At 30.6% G+C, this 16,427-nt stretch overlaps 1 protein-coding gene across 1 annotated transcript; it reads left to right on the top strand.

Annotated features, from left to right (window-relative positions):
* The first annotated feature begins 2,667 nt into the window (after positions 1-2,667).
* LOC140962867 (phospholipase D alpha 1-like) lies at positions 2,668-9,818 on the top strand. The gene is made up of 3 exons (XM_073421921.1): positions 2,668-2,771; positions 7,254-9,117; positions 9,205-9,818. The coding sequence occupies exons 1-3, from the start codon at positions 2,679-2,681 to the stop codon at positions 9,633-9,635; spliced, it is 2,388 nt and encodes a 795-aa protein (XP_073278022.1). The 5' UTR covers positions 2,668-2,678; the 3' UTR covers positions 9,636-9,818.
* Positions 9,819-16,427: the final 6,609 nt, after the last annotated feature.

Below are 16,427 nucleotides of genomic sequence, written 5' to 3' on the forward strand. Positions count from 1 at the left end.
ATATATTGGAAATTTAATAAAATATATATCGTGGTATGATATTTTCAAATAAATATTTTGAAAATGACATTTTGTTACATATCAAATACAATATTGGGACAAAACTGCATGGGGAAAAAAATTGATGTTACATGCCGCAAGATCATATTATAAGATCGAGTTTGAGTGTTGATAATACTCAATTCATCGTGAGACTAACATATTTGATGCAAACATAATAAAATAATAACAAGACAAAGGACAGAAGAGAGATCAAGTGTAATATGTACGAGTTTAGATCAAGTGCAAGACATACAAGAACAGACCAATGTCTTGAGAACAAATAAAATATTCAAAGAGATCAGAGTTTAGTGCATCAGCTAAAGATGAGATGTCAGATCAAAGAAAAGATCAGAGTATCAGTGCTCCAACACATCTTAGAAGATTACAAATACAATTTTAATGAGGATGAGGACAATTGTACTTAACGAGATTCCTAATACCTTCATAATTTTGAAGTATATTGCGTTTAGTAAAAAGCTTAAAGCCTACTAAAAAAATTTCTCATCCCTGTCACACATAAAAATATAATTTAGATATTTAAATTCCTGTGTTACAAATTTGTGGTTCAAGTAATAATTTTACCATCATTAACAACAACTTTCTTTAGAATTTTATCTATATAGCTCGGATGGACTCGAGAGCGAGATTGCTCTCGCTATTGACACATAGTTTATTATTGACAAGTTTAATACTTCGACGAATAGAAAGATGTGACTTAAATAATTCTTAGATATTTTTAGGTATAGTTTGGTATATGGGATAAGAGAATGATTGATAAAAAAATCCTCTTTATCCCAAGTTTGGTACTTTTTTAGAAAGCCCATGATAATTTCATGGGTCTGTGATAAATAGTTTTATACAAGAATAATGTACTCATTTTATGACATGTGATAATTTTAATTTAATGATAAAAAACAATACAAATGACTTAATTTTCATCGATATATAAAAATCTTAAACCATATCGTTATCTCATTTTACCGCCCCATCAAATAAATATTTTTATATATTATATAATATGATAATTATATAAATGAACTCGAGATAATTATATAAATGATTTTTATAAATCTCAATAAAATTATTAGTATCACTCGATTAACCTTAAAAATTGATATTTGACTTGACTCACAAAATCAAGGGCTCAATTATATCATATTATATAATATATAAAATTAGGTAAAAATATATCAATCATACAAGCACTGTCGGCGCATGAACATATAAGAAATATGAACTCAAGCAACAACTTTGAAATTATAAAATTTATTATGATAAGGTTAATTTTGTCATTACAATTTAATATATAAATTTAATCACTCTTATTAAAATTATATCAAATATTAAATATAATATCCTACCTCTTATATATCATTAACTTATCCTTATATTATATATCACACGTTTATCCTATCATGTGTACTATAATTTTAGTACTTTTATTTTCCATCCTTTAAATTAAAATAATGTGTTACATTGAAACAAATTTTTTTCCCACAAAATAAACAATTTCTGGTTACATCACTTAAGGTAGTATTTACAAGATTTTATTTTAACTGTTTTCAAACTTTTAGCCAATAAAATGTTAAGAAATTGAATTTATAAACTCATGAACACTTCAAATAATATTTTTTATAAACGCTACCTAACTGTCTTTACTGTATAATACATTTCAAGAATTTGAAATTTTGAATTTTATATGCGTCGAATGAATAATACATAATAGGTCACACTTAATATGACTTTTTATTGAAAAAAATGGAAACTTTTTATTGAAAATTATTTTTTTATCACTAATATCTTAGCTTGCACTTGAATAGGATATTTGATTTTGAAATTGCAGTGTTTTTTTATTTAAATATCTAATTCTTTTTTTTTTAATCTTCATACTTTATCCAATAATTCATCTATATCCAATTCAAACTAAAAAATCAATGAAATATTCATCTTCTTTTGTCTGATATAAATTGATTGAAAAATATGATAAATAAATTTGTTAAAAAAACTGATAATAAATTTAAAATTTCTATATATTACATTAAGCGGTCGCGTAGGAGGTCGATTTTTGTTACAGCAGTAAAAAACATCGTTTTTTAAAATCGGGGCGGTAGAAGACTGTCTAGACGGCATCTTTTAGAACTTTGGTTTGATCCAAGCTTTCGTTTGTTCAGAAAACAATGCCCAACGTTTCATTTTTATCTCCCGATAAAACAAATTTTTTAAAAAAATCATATTTTGTCGAAATTGAATACTATCGAACAAAGCCAATAGGTTAGAGGACAATTCACCATTATACATGTTTTGTTTCGACTCAAATTCCGCCGCCCATGTTGACATTTCTTTTTATTTGGTGTACCCCAGCCATATTGTACCATAAAAACAATATTTCTTTCTTTTTTAAAAAATAAAAATAAAACAAGATTCCAACTCATTAATTAAAAATAAAAAAATAATTCTCCTCACCATTAACTCTCTTGTGAGACGGTCTCACAAATCTTTATATGTGAGACAGATCAACCCTAGCAATATTCACAATAAAAAATAATACTCTTAGCATAAAAAGTAATGTTTTTTCATGTATGACCCAAATAAGATATCAGTCTCACAAAATACGAACCGTGAGANCGGAGAAAATAATGGCACAAATTTTACTCCACGGAGATCTTCATGCAACTATATATGGGATTGATAAGCTGCACGTTGGATTCATTGCCGAATTATTTCACAAGGTATTTTATTTTCAACCTAAACATTTTTCGTATTCGTCGTATCGATGTTTTAAATATGGGTTTTGAAGTTCGTTTATTGAATGCTAAGTAAGTTCAAGCAATTCTGGGGATCATTTTTCAGGGCTTGAATTCGATTAACGATCCGATTTAACTCGTTTAATTTGCAAGTATTTTCCTGCTGCTGCTGCTAATTATTTGGATTTTATACAAGTAGAGATTATCATCAGTGCAACTTACAAAGGATGAATTAGTATTCTAATTTTTTTCTGTTATATATTATTTTCCTTCTTAAAAACTTTTATTTAGTCGTATATGTTCTTTAGCATATACGACTAAATAATATAGAGAAATATTAAATGCATTTTTTGCAATTTTACTCGAGTTTTGTAGCAGAAATGGTAGGTAGGGTGGAAAGGCTGAGTAGTTTGAACGTGGAAATTGATATTATTATGATGCTGACTCCTCAATTATTGTATATTCTTTACGAAATTTTTTTCGGGAAAATTGATATCAGCCGTCGTTTTTTTTGTGTTCTGTCCCTGACCGGGTACTTTTTTAGTACCACATTTCCACATGAAGTGTACCACAATTNACCGTGAGACCGTCTCATAAAAGTTTTTCTTCTCTTCACATGCTCTTTTATACTCACATGCTCTTTTATATATATATACATATATATACTTCAACTCCTATCGTGTTTCTGTAAAATTTCTGGCCACGCATTTTTATAAATTAGTGTATATATNTTCGATTAACGATCCGATTTAACTCGTTTAATTTGCAAGTATTTTCCTGCTGCTGCTGCTAATTATTTGGATTTTATACAAGTAGAGATTATCATCAGTGCAACTTACAAAGGATGAATTAGTATTCTAATTTTTTTCTGTTATATATTATTTTCCTTCTTAAAAACTTTTATTTAGTCGTATATGTTCTTTAGCATATACGACTAAATAATATAGAGAAATATTAAATGCATTTTTTGCAATTTTACTCGAGTTTTGTAGCAGAAATGGTAGGTAGGGTGGAAAGGCTGAGTAGTTTGAACGTGGAAATTGATATTATTATGATGCTGACTCCTCAATTATTGTATATTCTTTACGAAATTTTTTTCGGGAAAATTGATATCAGCCGTCGTTTTTTTTGTGTTCTGTCCCTGACCGGGTACTTTTTTAGTACCACATTTCCACATGAAGTGTACCACAATTTGTATGACATAGTACCATAATTTTGTGGATAGGGAGTGAACCCAAAGAAATGTTTTGATTGGGGATTTTTCGCCAACTTCCTCAATATTTTTTCGGTTTTGGAATTTTTTTAGATAATTAATTTGTGGTGTATAAATTATGCTAGCCCTAGAGGTCACTTTAACTTGACCCCGTAGGTCCCCCGGTTAGAACCGGTGGATTAAAAAGTTTGAGATTAGGGTTAGGTCTGATTACGGTTACGATTAACCAACGGTTTCAATTTCGCTTCACTTTTTATTTTTTTATTTTAAATTAAATTTGTTTAATTTGCTCAAACACTTTCAAGAAAACATTAAAATGAAACTTAAATTTCAATCTCTTCGGGAGATGGATTTGAAATCATGGATTTCGATTTTTGTTTTATTGTTTACGATGAAACAATTGATCATTATATTAAATTCACACTTACTTATTTACACATTAGTAATACAAAGTAGAATGAATTTCTGGGTGAACTTAAAATCCATCATAATTAACATTAAATATTAGATAAACATGTAAGGATTTGATTTGAAGTTTATGATCTTACTTCTACAAACAACAAAAATACATTTAAATACATTTTAATGTATTTGAAATCAATCAATCCACAACTGGGATGTTTAATTGAATTGGATGCAGTTCATTCTCTGACATGCACATAATGAAAACTTCACTCTCGATTCTACGCTATCTTAATGAGATTAGAAAAGTGGTTCAACCCATCAGTTCAAGGATCCAAATTGTTGAATCGGGTCATCTTATGATGGGTTGATTCATGTTCCAAACTGTGGAGTCATCGACCAAGTTAGGTTTTGGGAAGGATCTGTCCATTGGTGATTTGTGGTCACCTCTTGAGTTAATACAACATATCTGAATTAGGGATGGAGTCAAGATACTTGTGTTTGGATTTTATTTTTTGTTTGATTTTGAATACTAATATAATTGAATTGTTTTATGTTTGATATACATATAAATATATAGTGTTGCAATATTCTATCTAAATATAAAAATATTTATTAGTATGATCATTAATCGTAATCATATTCTAATTACTATCACTGTGAAAAATATTTTAATATCACGAACCATAAAATCGTACAAATAATATAGTTACACTATGAGTTTTCAAAGTAATAAAACAAAAACCAAATATATCGATTTTAATTGATTTTTTACAACAATCATAATTTCTATTTTGAAGTTATAAAGTTTTATACATAAATTAGTTCCTTGAAAAAGTAGAAGTTTTATAAGTATTCATCAATGGAAATTTGACAGGACGTAAAACATGAAGACAATTGTAATATTTTTTAAAAAAAATTATTTTTCAAGCAAAAAATATTTAAAAAACATAATAAAATTTTAAAAATCTTATAAATCATTATAAATAACTTAGATATAAGAGTGATTTATTTCACATAAAAATGATTTGAATTCATTTTGATTCTTCATTTTCTATCACTTTAATGTATATAAGAGTAATTGTTTCACACAAAATCAATTTAAACTCATTTTGATTCTTTGAAGTGTTCTCTTGTGGCACCCAACAATTATTTGTGTTAGTAATGCCTAGAGTTTTACGGTTTGTATCGGTGCAATCCTCATTATGTACATCATTCACTTAGTATAAGGCTTTGCATTGTAGATCACAATTATAATAAATAAAATTCATATCTTGGGTAACAAATATAACTTTTGACCTGAGAATCAAGATATTTTTGAACCAAAACACTGGTTTTTCACTATCATTCAGTTTTGTTAATGATTTCATAATCATCAATATTTATTGGTTCTAATATATTAATATTGTATTGTATTGTAAACATAACGAGAAAATTAGATATAATATATTGTTTGTTCTTTATAACTTCTAAAATAAAATATAATTTTAATATAATTAACTATAAAAATAGTATGAATTTATTTCAAAACAAAGGAATATAAAGAGAATAGGATGAGATTTATATATAAAATAGTTCAGATAAAATATGCATAAGTTACTTGTCAAAGATAATATGGCTAAGGGATTGAAGAAATTATGTATTCAAAGCTTGTGACGAATAACCAAAAGATACTAAAATAGTAAGGCGACAATAAAAACATGCACTATAATTATGTATTACACAACCATTTGCACACGCTTTTGGTTTAGTTATGGATGAACAAGGAACATGAATGAACCGATTTCACACTAAAATGAGAGTGATTCATTCATTTTATTTTAAAATCCATTAATTCACGCGAAAATTCGACCCATCTCAGATATATATATCCAAAGTACTGTCTCACAGAAGATCTACGCAAAAATTGGATAACTATAAAATTTTAAACAATAGTATAAACTTTATTTTCCTTCGATTTATTAAAGATTTAATTAATTAATGGAAAAATAGAAACTAAACAAAAAATGGAGTGTAAATTTCATTCCAAAAAATGGAGGCTACATTTCATTTTTCTTCAATTTATTTGTAAATTTTGTTCCAAAAAATGGATGTTAAATTTCATTTTTCTTCAATTTATTTTAGAATTCATTAATAGATGAGAAAAAACGAACAAAGAGACATGCATTTATTATTATTATTATTATTATTATTATTATTATTATTATTATTATTATTATTATTATTATTTAATGAAGATAATGACATTCATGTAAATTCACAATTCAAAGTCATATGCTATTATTATTAGGCAAAAACTTGTGTGAGACGGTCTCACGGGTCATATTTTGTGAGACGGATCTCTTATTTGGGTAATCCATGAAAAAATATTACTTTTTATGCTAAGAGTATTACTTTTTATTGTGAATATCGGTAGGGTTGACCCGTCTCACGGATAAAGATTCATGAGACCGTCTCATAAGAGACTTACTCTTATTATTATTATAACAGTAGTATATATATATATATATTTGATGCGATGAAGTATATCAATAAATAGATGACATAATATAATATAATTTGATATGCTCCTCACCAATCGTGATCAACTTTATGTTCACAATTGAGGTGACACTCACATAATGGACGTGACGAAGCATATCAATAAATAGTACCATTAAAAGTGTAACAAGTCCCGAATTACAAATTTGCATAACCATTCTATTGACTCCAAAAGTGCAATGCATATCACTATATCAGCAAAGATTGGAATTTACAATATAATATAATATAATTTGAAACAATAGCAAAAGGAACAAAGTGTGGAAATTTATAACCCGGTCCTGTCTCAGCTTTGATCGTATTCAATACAGATAACTGGTTCAAAGCTCTACGCAACAATTGATTTAGGAAAGGCCCGAGTTGGAAGAACAAGATTGCTTCCTCATCAACACTCACATCCTGAATGGAACGAGTCTTTCCATATATACTGCGCTCACACGGCCTCCGAAGTTGTATTCACCATCAAACTCGACGATGCCATTGGAGCTGATGATATCGCAACAGCCTCCGTACCTGTATCCGATTTGATCCAAGGTGAAGTAATCGACAAATGGCTCGAAATCCATTATACTCATAATAAACTGATGCATGAGCATTCGAAAATCCATGTTAAGCTGCAGTTCTACGACGTTACCCGGGAATGTTGTTGGGCTCGAGGCATTAAAAGTCCTAAATTTCCTGGTGTTCCTTTCACGTTCTTTCCGCAGAGGAAGGAATGCAAAGTTACACTTTATCAAGATGCTCATGTTCCTGATGCTTTCATACCCAAGATTCCACTAGCCGGTGGGAAATTCTACGAACCAAACCGGTGCTGGGAAGACATTTTCGATGCCATTTGGAACGCGAAACATTTGATCTATATAACAGGTTGGTCTGTTTTTACGAATATTATGTTGATACGTGATAATAGGAGGCCTAAACCAGGGGGTGACATGGTTCTTGGCGACCTTCTGAAGAAAAAAGCTAGTGAAGGCGTGAGAGTACTAATGCTCATTTGGGATGATAGGACTTCGGTCGGAGGGCTTAAGGATGATGGACTAATGGCAACTCATGATGAAGATACGGGGAATTTTTTTCGAAATAGTGATGTTCATTGCCAGTTATGTCCACGTAATCCAGACAATGGGCGTAGCTTAATCCAGAACATAGAAATCGGCACGATGTTTACTCATCATCAGAAGATTGTGGTGGCTGATTGTGCCATGCCTAACGGAGGTACACATAGGAGGAGAATTGTTAGTTTTATAGGCGGGATCGATCTATGTGATGGCAGATATGACACTCAGTTTCACTCCCTTTTTCGAACTTTAGACTCCGCACATCACGACGATTTTCATCAGGCAAATTATAAGGGTGCAACCATTCAAAAAGGTGGCCCAAGGGAGCCGTGGCATGATATTCATTGCCGATTGGAAGGGCCTGCAGCTTGGGATGTTCTCTACAATTTCGAGCAACGATGGAGGAAACAAGGCGTAACTGATATACTATTAGAACTTCAAGAACTTGATGACATCATAATACCCCCATCTTCCATTATATTTCCTGATGATCGCGAAACTTGGAACGTCCAAGTTTTTCGATCCATAGATGGTGGAGCTGCTTTCGGGTTCCCCGATTCACCTGAAAATGCAGTTAAATCTGGGCTAGTGAGTGGCAAAGATAATGTCATCGAGCGAAGCATTCAAGATGCGTATATCCATGCTATACGACGTGCAAATAATTTCATTTATATTGAGAATCAGTACTTTCTTGGAAGCTCGTTTTCTTGGTACTCGGACGACATCAAGGTCGAAAACATCGGTGCTCTACATGTCATTCCAAAGGAACTGTCGCTAAAGATTGTGGATAAGATCACAAACGGGCAGAGATTTACAGTTTACGTCGTGATTCCGATGTGGCCTGAAGGGTTTCCAGAATCTACATCAGTCCAAGCTATATTAGATTGGCAAACGAGGACTATGGAAATGATGTACACTGATATAGTTCAAGCCCTCAAATCAAAAGGGATTGAGGCAAATCCTAAGGATTATTTAACATTCTTTTGTTTAGGTAACAGAGAAACAAAGAAAAGTGGAGAATATGAGCCATTAGAAAAGCCAAACCTCGATACAGATTACGGTAAAGCTCAGCAGGCCAGGAGAGGAATGATCTATGTTCATGCCAAGATGATGATTGGTAAAGTATTTCTTTTTTCAAAATATATATGCTTGCAGCACTAAAAATGAAATCATGCTTTTTCAAACATTTATTTTGTATTTGCAGTCGACGACGAGTACATCATCATAGGATCCGCGAACATCAACCAAAGATCCATGGACGGGGCAAGGGATTCAGAAATTGCAATGGGAGCCTACCAGCCATACCACTTATCCTGTAAACAGCCAGCAAGAGGTCAAGTGCACGGCTTTCGGATGGCCTTATGGTACGAGCATCTGGGACTTCTGGAAAACTGTTTTTGTCATCCACAAAGTTTGGAATGCATTCAGAAAGTGAACCAATTGGCTGAAAGAAACTGGGAGCTTTACGCGGCGGATGTCATGGAGGGCGATTTGCCTGGACACTTAATGACTTACCCGATTGAGGTTTTGCCAGATGGAAAGATTGCCGAGCGCTCCGGGACCAAGAATTTCCCGGATACGAGGGCGCGGGTCCTGGGTACTAAAGAGCTGTATCTTCCAATCCTCACAACTTGAAAATGTCCCTGCTGATTGAATGTAAGTGATTATATCATGTGCATTATGTAACTGAATACATGTATATTGCAAGATACTGATGACAGTGCGTGCCAGAGTTGTATCACATTCTTCTAGAAAACCAGAACTTCTCTTGTAAAATTATTTCATAGCTGAATTCTCGTGGCAAGATCTTGGTTTCAATTATGTCGAGCAGGTGCATGAAATTTGTTCTTTATAAAAAACAAGCACCATGAACAACAAGTAATGTGACTAAATATGGGCAAACTTAAAGAAAGGAGAGTGGATATGATATTGGACTTGTTTATTAGTGTGATCAGGGATGTATATATACTACTTGGAATCGAATATCAAGATGTATATTTGAGTTCGTGCTCAGTTCAAAACTCAAATAGTTAAATATTTTTGGCTCTTATCAGAGCTCGAGCTGGGGCTGGACTCGAAATATTTTAGCATGTTTGCGACATCTCAATGTTATTTCTCGAAAATAGAGGTACTCAAAATATATTATTTAATATATGATTATAATATATCAATAAAACATTGATTTTGCAAGGTTTTCAAAATTATCGAATAAAATAATTCGGGATCAAATTCGACTAGAAAAATATTCGAATGTGTAGATTTCGGTTTGAATTCGATGATATGGATTGAATATTTTTCAAACCGAACTAAAATCTCGCAAGTCGGATCGATTTGTAGTTTCCGAATTTTTAAAAAAAAAATTTATTTCTTGAACAATTCACGGGAAAAAAGTCATTTTGGTCCTTTAAATTAACATTTTCTCTCTTTTAGTCTTATAACTAGTAAAACTTGAGTATTGGTCTGTTAACTTTTAGCTTTTTACTATTTTGGTCTGATTTTTACTTGTATCAAATTTTAGTCAAAAATTGCTGATTAAGCTGTAAAATCCGATGACATGATAATAAATTTATAGATTTTTAATTTGGAAGGAAATAATCCTAGTTGATTTGCCACCTAATTCCACTCATCAAACCAAAACTATATAATATATATTTTTAAAAAAATAAAAATCAACCTCAAAAAATAGGACGGCAAAATCAAAATATTACAACAATTCTCTATATCCTACTAAAGAGAATAGAACTGAAAGCGATATTAGAATTTTCGATCTATTGAGTAAGTCTCGTGAGACGGTCTCACGAATCTTTATTTGTAATAAAAAGTAATACTCTTAGCATAAAAAGTAATAATTTTTCATGGATGACCCAAATAAGAGATCTGTCTCACAAAATACGACCCGTGAGACTGTCTCACACAAGTTTTTGTCTTGATTTATTTTTTTTTTTAAATCTTCAATTGATATTTCAGTAGACGAATTTTTCAAAATTGCATTAAGTAGGTGTTTCGATATTTGCATCAATAGAAGTATAAAACCTCGAAAAAAATCATGCCAAGCACATCTTTATCCTTATTTTACAATGTCTCAAGTTTCGAACGTTTGAAAATATTTATTCACCATCTTAATTATGAATTAAACTTCTGTAAAAAGTTTGGTGCTTCCCCATTCATTTTCTGGATCTTTCGAATCATCTAACAAAGGGTGCACATATAAATTAGAGTTGTGAAATATAGATTAAGCTCCTCTGTTTGGCCCGTCTCGCAAACTTTTTAAGTAAGTTGAGTTAAAATTTTACTAACTCGTTTATACGCATACCTAAATGGTCAGTCCGCGTGGGTCGAGGACCTAGGCATGTGAGCCGCGGCAGGCTCGGGTTGGTCCGTGTGTCGAGAAGAAAAAAAAAATTGAAACAAAATTTTTTAAGTGTAAGTGTGAATTTTTTTATATTAATTACTTTGACTGACATATAGATGTGTTAAATCAAGAATTAAGAATTTTATTAAGATTTTTCTAGAAATTTTTTATTTATGAAATAATCACAATCCACTTTGGTTTGAACTTGGATGAAAATTTCTCAACGTTCCACGGGTTAGTCCTTTTGACAATACTGATACAAATAATGTACCATTACCGTATGATCACAACTAGTGAAAGGGTTATGTTCTTATTTTATTTTATTATTTTTTATGATTGAGAATTTGTGACCACTATTTTTTTGGATTCACCGGGTAAAACTAGATTTGTCAAATTGGGCTGAGTTTGTCGGATTAGCCCGTCCCGTCATAAAAATGGAGTGGACTAGGTTGGGAAAATCTCAATCCGTTTGGAAGCAAGTCGAACGGGTTGAGCCAATGCGAGCCGCAAGTTAGGGCCGGGCAAGCTAGTCAAAATATGATTTAAAATTTTTTTTTTTATAAATTTGTATTTTTAAGTTTTTTTTATATATATATTTTAAGTTTTATTATATTTATTTTCAATTAATTTTAATGATAATTAATTTTATAGTATTTTTTTATTTTTTATATTTTATTTAACTAATTTATTAATTAATAATTTCGCATGGTAATGCTTCTAAATTTTGGTTGAATTGTCTGATTAAAATTTATTTTTCGTTTTCTTTAACATTTCAAATGTTTTTAGAGTTTTTTTCAATTATTTTTAATAACAAATTAGATTGATCGATCCGCCTAACTTGCGGTCCAAGACGAGGGTTGGGTTAGCCATTTGGAGGCTATCCAAAATGGTGGGGTAAGGTGGTCATTTTGACATCCTTAAGTAAACAATCGAACTAATACAGTAACATGCAAATCAAGTTAGTCAGATAAACCGTACTAATCAAACGTTGTATGACAGACTCGTTCAATAAGCTGTACATAGGTAAAATTGAACTTATAATCATTGATCAAATGTTCACTTATCGCACAAACTTGAACAAAAGTACTTTATTTTCTTATTTTAGATTTATCACATCAACCACCAATACTTTAGTATAGTTTGGCAACGCCGTCAGCAAAAGTTAAAAAGAGAGACGACCACTTCTCTGTTTGTTTACGCTCAAAGTGTCATCCAGCTAATAGTTTTTCACTTTCTGAATATTCCGGAAAAAAATTAAAATAATCCCAATTGATGCTCAGGTCTTGGTGACGTTCTTGAATTATAAATCATCAAATATTTTGAAGTTAACATTTAATATTTAATATTTAAAGTTGTTTTCAGATATTAAATTTTTTTAATAATTAATGCTTTTTATTTTTTGGTCCCTATATGCAGGGGCGGAGCCACCCTTGGGTTAGGGTGGGCTCCAGCCCCACCTAAAATTTCCCTAAAATTTTATTATATTTTTTTTTTGACTTTCTGTATTTTTTTTCTTTATTTTTGTGTTTTGTTAAGTTTATTTTATTTATGCAAATTTGAAGAATTTTTGTTAACTATGAGTAATTTTTTAAAATGATCTTTTGTAAACACATATAATCTCTTTTGACTTTCGCTCGTATTTTACTCAACATGTTGAAAAACTTAATGTAAGTTGATTTTTAAAATTATCTTTAAGTTCCAAATATATTTTTAGGCTATATTTACAATAACACACAAATATATTAAATTTAGCTAATATGATAATACAATTATGCAGTAACTACATATTTTATTATATCTTTATATAATTTCTATTAATACTAAAAATTTTTATAGAATTTTAATTTTTTTAGTATGAACTAGTGTATGTTTACAAGAATTGATTTTGAGAAAAATAAAGCGCAAATTTTTCATGTGAATCAAGCATAGTTTTTCGGAGATTCTATGGTAATTTACATCGGACGGGATTTGGTTGAAAAAATTGATAACGATTTAATAATTAATGGGTTTTATTCTAAGAAAAATCGAAGTGCACAACTTCAGTAGTGTTTTAGCTCCATGTTTTTGAAGGTATTAAATTCTCTTGTTTTATGTTTTTCATGAAGTCAATATTTATATATATTTTATTTTAAATTTTTTAGTTAATTATTTATCTTATTAAACATAGTGTGAGACGAAGCCAGCCCCAGGTAATTTTAAATCCTGGCTCCGCCCCTGCCTATATGTATCAAATGTATGTAGAATAAAAATATATTTTGAAGCACCAGAAAAATTCCTTCACATGCACGCCTTTAATTACCCTACTAGCTTCTAACTATGTTTCCCCCAATATCAAAAACTTGTGTGAGACGGTCTCACATGTCGTATTTTGTGAGACAGATCTCTTATTTGGGTCATCTATGAAAAATATTACTTTTTATGCTAAGAGTATTACTTTTTAAAGTGAATATCGGTAGAGTTGATCCGTCTCACATATAAAGATTCGTGAGATTGTCTCACAAAAGACCTAATCTTCCCCAAATTTACATTTTATTTCTGTTATATTTTTTTTATTTTTTGGATATTCTTGAACTCTTTTTCTTTTTTTTATTATTAGTCACATTTTATTTTAAAATTTAAAAATAAGAATGAATTTATTCATTCATTAAGTCGAGATAATACGTTTTTGGCCTTTTTTTTCTTCCCTATTCTTTTATTCCTCTTGTTTGGAACAAACTCTTCCATTGGTTTCCAACTATGAATTAACATTGAAGATCAAATACGTCCGAAATTCATAAATTGGGAAATTTTTTCGAGAGCTCATAAAAGTTCGGCCCCAAACAATATGGACAAAAATATGAAATTAATAAGAGTGGAGCATATGTAACATGAATTTTGTCCAAAATAACATTAGTGTTTCCTAATGTTATAAAAAAAAATCACTTAAAACTAGGGAAAATATATTTTTTTTATCCAGTAAATTGTGATGTTTCGGTTTTAGTCCACTAATTTTTCGGTTTTTGATTTTGGCATAATACTTTCTGATTTTCTGCTATTTTGGTCAACCACCACTGAAATATTCAATTTTCACCCAAAAAAAATACTGATTACATGATGTTTTAAAGCACATCTTGCTTTCACAATCATTGAATATTTCAGGTGGAATGCATAGAGCTTATAAAGTTTGTTTGATTTGTTAGACTTTTTTTATGTTATTTTGCTTCCAAGTAAAATGATTTTCTTTCACAATCAAGAAATCCGCATTTTTTTGCAACTTTAGCTTAATTAGTAAACGTCTAATAATATTTTTCAGACAAAAATATAACATTCAGATGGATTAAAATAGTCAAAATTCATAAGTTATTGTACCAATACCAAAAATTGAAAAGTTAATAGGCTTAAACCAAAGTAAAAAAAAAAAAAATTTATTGAACCAAAAAAATTATTTTCTCATTAAAAGTATCCATAACACATTCAATAATATTTGTACTATATTATTAAGTTTGAGATACTTAGAGTAATTAACTTTTGATATCATGCTTTGTTTTAATAATTAAATATATTAATAAAGTGTTAAAATTTTAATGTAAGCCATGTTTAGTAGATAGAGTTCTTGTTTCTTATACAACCAAGTTGTAGATGAGGTTTTTTTAATTATTTTTTTATTTCTATTTAATTTTTTAATTCATATATCAGAATTACGGTGTAGTCTCTCACTATTTCCTATAATTATATTTTGATTCTCATTTAAATTTAAACTAAATAAATTATAAAAATATTGTACAAGCATGCAACTAGTACGTCATTATACTAATTTATATAAACTAAAGAAGACTTGAAGAAAAAATAAAAGCATATAATTAAAAAATATAATATTTGATACAAATGAAAGAGAGAGCATCTCTTGGTCAATCTCCTGACTCCTCCTTTGTAAATCCAACCCATTGCATCCATCGTCTTCAACATTGAATCAAGACATCCTTTTCTTCTTCTCTCCATTAAAAAGTCACCCTTTGATTTCTCTCTCACAACCAACAAAAAAACACATTTCTTAATCCGAATAAAAATTTACAGAAAGATCATATACACAACAAGAATCAATTATGTCTTCAATCCTGTCCTCTCAAGGTATCGTGCTGGCCACGGCCATGGCGGTCTCCGGCACCGTCGTTCTCTTGGTCCTCCGCCTTCAGAAGCCTCTTCACCCGATCTTCTCCCGAGTCTCTTCAGGTACTAAAATAATTTCCCCGGCATTTTCTTCTTCTTTTTTCCAAGTTTCCTCGTATCCATTTACGCAAAGAAACAAAAGAAATAAGATCATATTGCATGATCGTAATTTTTTCCTGGCTAAACTTATCATTTTGAGAGAATAAACATATGAAATAACTTGAAAAATATATCTTGTTGCATGATTCAGATATGTTACGTTCCCTCCCTATTTAATGGTTTCTGATGTTCGTCTGTGTGTTGAATAAAGTCTTATTATCGTGATCATTAGTTCAACTTCAACCCACAGAGAAACTAAAAGAAACGTGTCGCGAGGGGGTATCAAAGTTGGTGAATTAGTGATCAATATTTTTTGGGCAAAGCCTTCACACAAGCTTGTTTAACGGTTCTCGGAAAAAAAAAAGAAAGAAACTAAACGAAATTGATATTGGAATTTTATCTTTTTTCTGGAACATGGACCATATTTATCTTATTGAAGAAAGGTGGGAGAGTAGTGCAAGAAATGCCAGCCAATAGAGTGGCGCTTTACAACGGAATCTTGAGAGATCGTGTCCACAAGATGCGCAGCAGCTCATACTAGCTAGCTAAGCTAAGCCAAGCCAAGCCTTCTCGATCGGGACTTGTAAATCTTCAAAGCCCTTGTGAGAAAATTACCCACTTTGTACAATAATCCATCCAAATTTCCACCCTTTTTTTTTTGGTATTTTACGGTCTTGGGAATATTACTTCTGGTATTTTTTATACAAAATGTTTATATGAATATCTGAATTCAAAACAAAAAAATATTGACGAGTCTAGTATTGTTTGTTTTGATCTCAAAGTTCATATGAACATCTCGTAAAAAAATGCACCGAGATTAGCATAGACCG

This window comes from Primulina huaijiensis, chromosome 17 (assembly GCF_012295235.1).
Source record: "Primulina huaijiensis isolate GDHJ02 chromosome 17, ASM1229523v2, whole genome shotgun sequence".
NCBI classification, from domain to species: Eukaryota; Viridiplantae; Streptophyta; class Magnoliopsida; order Lamiales; family Gesneriaceae; genus Primulina; species Primulina huaijiensis.

What these genes read in the sequence shown, in the direction of transcription:
- LOC140962867 (XM_073421921.1), top strand. Translation starts at nt 2,679, where the DNA reads ATGGCACAAATTTTACTCCACGGAGATCTTCATGCAACTATATATGGG. An exon ending in TTGCCGAATTATTTCACAAG is followed by an intron (nt 2,772 to 7,253) that starts GTATTTTATTTT and finishes TATTCAATACAG; the next exon opens with ATAACTGGTTCAAAGCTCTA. An exon ending in TCATGCCAAGATGATGATTG is followed by an intron (nt 9,118 to 9,204) that starts GTAAAGTATTTC and finishes TTGTATTTGCAG; the next exon opens with TCGACGACGAGTACATCATC.